General features: G+C 34.5%; 1 protein-coding gene across 1 annotated transcript; it reads left to right on the top strand.

Moving 5' to 3' along the window:
* Nucleotides 1-3,455: 3,455 nt before the first annotated feature.
* LOC123205551 lies at nucleotides 3,456-4,375 on the top strand. The gene is made up of 2 exons (XM_044622531.1): nucleotides 3,456-3,783; nucleotides 3,874-4,375. Exons 1-2 carry the CDS (start codon nucleotides 3,571-3,573, stop codon nucleotides 4,312-4,314), a joined length of 654 nt encoding a protein of 217 aa, XP_044478466.1. The 5' UTR covers nucleotides 3,456-3,570; the 3' UTR covers nucleotides 4,315-4,375.
* Nucleotides 4,376-6,292: the final 1,917 nt, after the last annotated feature.

The following is a 6,292-nucleotide window of genomic DNA, read 5'->3' on the forward strand; positions in this document are numbered from 1 at the left end:
GGAGTATGTATGTATTATGTACCAACCAACCTCGAATCTAACCTGCACCTCTCTGCGATGCCTGCTCAGGTAGGCACATTACTTTCTACAGAAATTAAGCTAGTCAGCTCCATAATGGCATTTAATCCAGTGAATTTCTGAAAATAATGCTGTACTTTAATACTTTTTATCTTATAAAAACACGTAAATCATAAACGTCCAATTTTAATTTCCCATATATAAATATTTTTACTTCAAAAAGGCTTTTGGAATAAAATTTATACAATTAATTGCTACTCATAATTAGGGCTTTTCAAAATTTTTGATTACTCCTTTCATTATCTCTTGGATAAAAATGAACCTGTTGAGGCATTAAAGTATATGATTTGTAAAAAATTAAATTTTGTTAAATATCTCATTAATTAAGGTGATGATCAAAAAAAGAAAATTAAAAAAAAAATACATTCTCTCTGCGAAGTCACTTGTTGTGAGATACTAATACGCTGCGGCTTCTGCAAGGTAATTCATTTATGCTTTTTCCCATGTCATAAATATGCCTGGAAATTAATACTAATTTATGGATTGTGTTTTGTGTCCTAAGCCACAGCATTGCATTTTAGATAGCAAATACTAATGCAGCATTGCAGCTTGAAGTGGGATATTAGGAATTTTGTCATGTCTTGCTCTGATTAATTATTATTTGTGATATTATATTTGATCTTTCCCATGTCCAATTTACTAACATGCATGCATGATGGTTAATGTATAATGTGGAATATTTTCAGACTTGCACCAAAAGTGGTGACGGTAGTGCAGCAGGACCTCACCCTTGCAGGGTGGTTCTTGGGAGGTTTGTGGAGGCAATATATTACTTTGTTTGACTCATTAGGGTCGAGTGACTATGAGGAGAGTGAAGAGAGGCACGTGGTGGAGCAGCAGCTGCTGTTGAGAGAGATACCCAACGTGACCAATCACACTGCACCTGGCGCCCATGCAAGCCCACTGGCGCCCCAGCTCAGCGCTACTCTGTCTCAGTGGAGGGCAATGGCACCCTCAAGCTCGGTTGGAAAGACTTTTACTTGCTTACTGCATCTGCTTGGAGGCCATTTCTTGCTAGCTAGTGCAGTTGCTGCCACCACACATCACTATTCAAATTAGTTTCGTCACTTTAATCATTGTATCAAATATATATGTCGGCTGGGTGTTTTTATATATGTCAATCTTCCTTCTTGCGTTACTTCGCCACATGAATTGGGATAATATGATTATGAACGGAAACGTCCATGGCCAAGTAAAAACTCATATCCGGTTATCTTTTTTCGAAAGGAATTGGCATATGTTCAAGTTCCCACAATAAAGATTATTAATTTTGGCTCAACAGGGAGTCACAGTTGATTCAGAGTTACCGACATGCTGATTTTGAAGTAGAAGAAGGAAGAAGACAGAGAAGAAATGGTAGAGAGTATGAGAGAATGGAGGAGGGTAAATGTTTAATATTGTGGGATCGATGTGGGAAAATTATATTTTTTACATTAAATTGCTGTATTTTAGTTTATGTAAAATGACTTTCTTACCCTTCCACACAATGGTTTTCATCGACATGAGCGGATAATGGGTGATCAAATGGATTTTTAAATTTACAGAATAAAAATGGTCATTTCATTAAAGTTATCAGAAGCGCATGATATTCAGTTTTGAAAGCATTGTAGGTTGATTCTGACAATAACTGATAGAGTAGAAGTGAAGGAAAGTATTTAAGAGAGAGAGATAAATGGAGAAGAAGAAGAAGAAGCATAAATGAGAGGAAGGAGAGGTGGTTTGAGAGCATTTAAACACAAAGGAAGCGGGTGGAGAGAGTGACGAAGAAAGCAAGGTGGCTTCAATAGTCATCTTTGAATCCAGCATTTAAGTGAATTGAAGATGAGTTAAATGAAGGCAGGTGGACTACTCCCTTGAACCTCCCTCTCTCTCAATGCCTTTAATGGCTTTGGTCCCTTTTTAACTCTTTATATTCCTATCTATTTCTAACCAGCTTATTCATTTTTTTCTACTGATTCTCTCTTTTCACTGTTCACCCCTGCCTTACAAAAACATCCTTACTTGGAAACCAACTTAAATTTGATCGCACCTTATTCTTTTGACTCGTTGCAATGAAATGGCTTTGTTAAATTAATTTCATGTAGCTGCTTAGTCTATTTAGTGTCCCTCACCAATTTATATTTTGGTTGGTGAAATTCAGTAAAGGGCAGCTTTTTAAGCAAAACCCTCCTCCATCTCTGGATATTTTCTCAAATATGGAATTTTTTTTCTATGAAATCTTCTGAGTTATATGTGGATAAAGTTTATATATATGCAACATTTTTCAAGGTAATATTATAATGGAAGCACACATATATGACAAGAATAATTGCTATTGTGATAGAGCTTATCATATAGACATTGAAGGACAATAGAGAGAATTTTTTTGTAATTATTATTACAAAAGAAATTAAAAAAATATACTATACATATTTATTTTAAGTACACATTTTTATGTGTCATTACGTAATTAAATATTATTTTATTTTTAATTTAAAATTATTTAATTTTATGATGATATATATAAAATATGTATTCATTGATGTACTCAAAGTGGTATATATAATTTTACTCAAAGTGGTATATATAATTTTATTGATTGCAAAATGGGGTTAGGGGAGCAGCAGAGAGTAATAAATTAGAGAAGATGAGGCATTGGTTGTTTTTATAGCTGAGGGGTGTTGAGAGCTTTAAAGGCTTGTGTAATATGAGGGATTGATTGATATAGCTCATGGGATGGATGTGGCTTGAGAGCCTTAAGTTATTTCTACTGACCCAATTGAGGAAGTTGGAGTTATTATCTAATAAAAATTGTATATGCAATCAAGGCCTTCAACTGCATACACCCTCCCTACATTTAATGAATCCTTCTACACCTCTCCTCCCTCTCCTCAGCACTCACCGCCTCTATTAACTACGACGTTTGGCTTTTGGGCTGCCTTATAATTTTATCACTGTGATGTCATGGCACATGAGCCTCTCTTGGGTGAATTTTTTTTTTATAACCAAAATCCTTATTACATTGGTTAGGTAGATAAAGTTAAAATATAATAATTAGTTTTATAATCATTGGATCAAATAAATTAAAATTTCACAAATATGATATAGACTCAAATCTAGATCTTTTTTCTGAAATATTTTAGAACTTCACTAATTTTATAATCTTTGAATTCAGCTTGAAATTTTAGATGAATATGTTTGCGTTTAGCTTTGACGAAACTGTGAATTGGTTAACTTTTCACATCGAGAGACGCTTCTAATTAAATTTATGAACAGTGCTAGCCAACTTTGACTGCACGTCATGCCTATGTACCAGTCCCTTGATTTTACTTAGTTCTAGCTACCTTCAATGTAATTTTCCTCATTAGATTCTTCCCTTACTGTTGTTAAATGTGCCATTTTCTCTAATACCCAAACTTGGCCTATATAAACAACCCGAACAATTCACCATTTCCTCACAGCCACAGAGAAAAGTAATTCTATCATCTTCTTCGCAGATTGAAATTAGCAACTATGGTTTCTTTCCAGGCGCCTATATTTTCAGATAGTAGATCAAAACCCAACACTGAGTTTGATCATTTATCAAAGCGAAAGAGGGAAGACGTCTTAGAAGGCGAAAAAACTTTCAACAAGCGAGCAAAACAAACCACGAAATCAATCTTTGATATGGATCTGCACCTCGAGACTCCATTGCCTTCGGAGTGGGAACGATGCTTGGATATTCAGGTATATAGTATTCTTCAAACAAGTATGATCAGTTGGCAGCCTAAGCTATAGATGTAGCATTATTAATTAATAATTTTGACCCATATGCAGTCAGGCCAGATACACTTTTATAATACAACAACACATAAGAGGGCATCTGGGGATCCGAGGAGAAGCCAGGAGATGCCAGGTTCCTGTGGCAATAACATGAGCTTAGACCTTGTGTTAAACCTACCTTGCAATTCGAACAACAAATTGATAGGGCATTATTCTGGCAGCCCATCTGGAGAGCCTTTGGGTGATCATCTTTCCATTGACATGATCACCAAAGAGAAGGTGAAATCATCAGGAGATCATTCAACAAGTTTTCCGTCATGGTTGGCGTTCGAAAGAGACGATGAACAGGAAATGGTAGCAACAGCGTGCATGCGGTGCCACATGTTGGTGATGCTGTGCAAGTCGTCTCCTACATGCCCTAATTGCAAATTCATGCACCCGTCAGACCAAAGCACTCCAAAACTATTCAAGCAGAAGCTTAGCCTCTTGTGCTAGTTATTGAATGGTTGTATGTTGATTTGGATTAAATGAAAGTTCAGTACTACCTGTTTCAAAATTTAATATTTTGCTTAATTGAACAATCTACTTCTCGTCATTTGAAAAGGCTTTCAGTTGGTTTATAGTTCTCACAGGTCCATTGAGATATAACCGCTGACAGAGAGAAGGAAAGACTCATCTATTGAATGTAAATATTAAAATGTCTTTATATTCTTAACAGTTCTAAACTGGAAGTTTAAATGGTAGAATATAGCATTGATCATTCATAACGATGGAAAGCTATTAATCAATCGGCTTCTTGTCAGAGTGAGCCCACATCGCTACATGTCCACTGACAGTATTACTGTTAGAAGTACAACCAGCCCTGTTCCACGTGGTCTCAGTGTTAAACTTGAAGAGCACCAACAAAACGTCTGAATTCTGGGATCTTGGTACCTGAACTTAGGGACCGTTTTAACCCAATTAATGGGAGACATAATCATTGATTTACATGCATTATGTTGAAAAAATGCAATCACAGATTTCTTGGTTCTCTTAAATTTCTGGTCAAACAAAAGACAGTATCAGAAAAGCACAGTTCAACTGCATTAATAATTCCATGTGTTTAATTGATTCTTCTGGCTATAGCTGTACATGAATAGAAGAGAATGCTCGAACAGATAAGATTACCAATCCAATGTCTAATGTGAGGGTTAATGAATTAATCACTGCATAATATATGAACGGTTCTTCAAAAATGGTAAGAGCAAGTCTGGACTCCAATATAGGGCTCAACTGTAAGAAGTGAAAAGATTATATCTGGTTGCGAAGTAATACATCTTCATTTATTTCTCCTCTTTACAGATATGCATGTCCTCTTTAAAAGCTTGTTTCTGTAACTTGACTTCGGTGGTGGTGAATGGTGATTCTCCCGCTTGGAGGAAGGTTGTGATTTTGGTGTCAAGGTGGAAGCTAGGTGTAATGAATTTGATTGTTGCCATGAGAGCAATATGGGCTGGTGACCACTAAGATGAGGGAAGTCCAGCGGCCAAGCTTTCTCTTTTAATAAAGTGTTTACATTTATAACCCAAAATCTAAAGATAAGATTTTATAGAGTATTGGTTAGATAGTCATAATTGAATTATGATTATTCATAATATAATAATCATAAATTACACTAAACATATCAAAATTGATTATCATATTATCAATTAATGATATAACTATAGTATATAATAATAATTTAATAATTATAAATTATACTAAACAGATACTAAATATTTTATTTGTATCATCGAATGATTACATTCCCATATTGGTGTTTCTAAGATGGGTATGAATCATACCAGAAGGGCAACAAGAAGAAAACTTGTATACAAAGATCATTATATATGTCATTAAGTTCCTCATTAGACGGAAACTTATAAACAACACCAGTTGATATGATATTACTGAATTCCTATTAGGCATTCGCCTGCCCTGCCGTTGAAGAGTCAATTCCATGTTAAAACACAAAACAAAAGTTACTCGAACGCAAAATATGACCGCGGAAATGCAAGTTACTGTTCACGCATTGTTTGACATAAAAATAACATTATGTAAGCAGTGACCTTTGCGTGAATAGTATTTCTGCGTTTGTTTGCACATTTACATGAGTTTCTATCTTCAATGAATGATGACTTTTTTAGATAAAATTCAGCCAAATTATAAGAATTAAATGATAAAATATGTCAAATTAATTATTATAACACAATTTTTAACATCATACAAAAAAAATATGGATTTATTGAGAAAAAATAATTAAAAAAAGATAAATATAATAGAAAATACATTATTGACACAAAAATATAGGTTTGTTGAGAAAAGTTAAAATTAACAATTTTACTCGTTCCGTAGATTTGAGGTTTCAAATGGAAATATTAATCTTTTGCTTTCCTGCACATGTGGGTAAATGTTATATATGTGAACAGACAATTGAAAAAAAAGGTTAGAAGAC

Source organism: Mangifera indica, unplaced genomic scaffold (assembly GCF_011075055.1).
Source record: "Mangifera indica cultivar Alphonso unplaced genomic scaffold, CATAS_Mindica_2.1 Un_0008, whole genome shotgun sequence".
NCBI classification, from domain to species: Eukaryota; Viridiplantae; Streptophyta; class Magnoliopsida; order Sapindales; family Anacardiaceae; genus Mangifera; species Mangifera indica.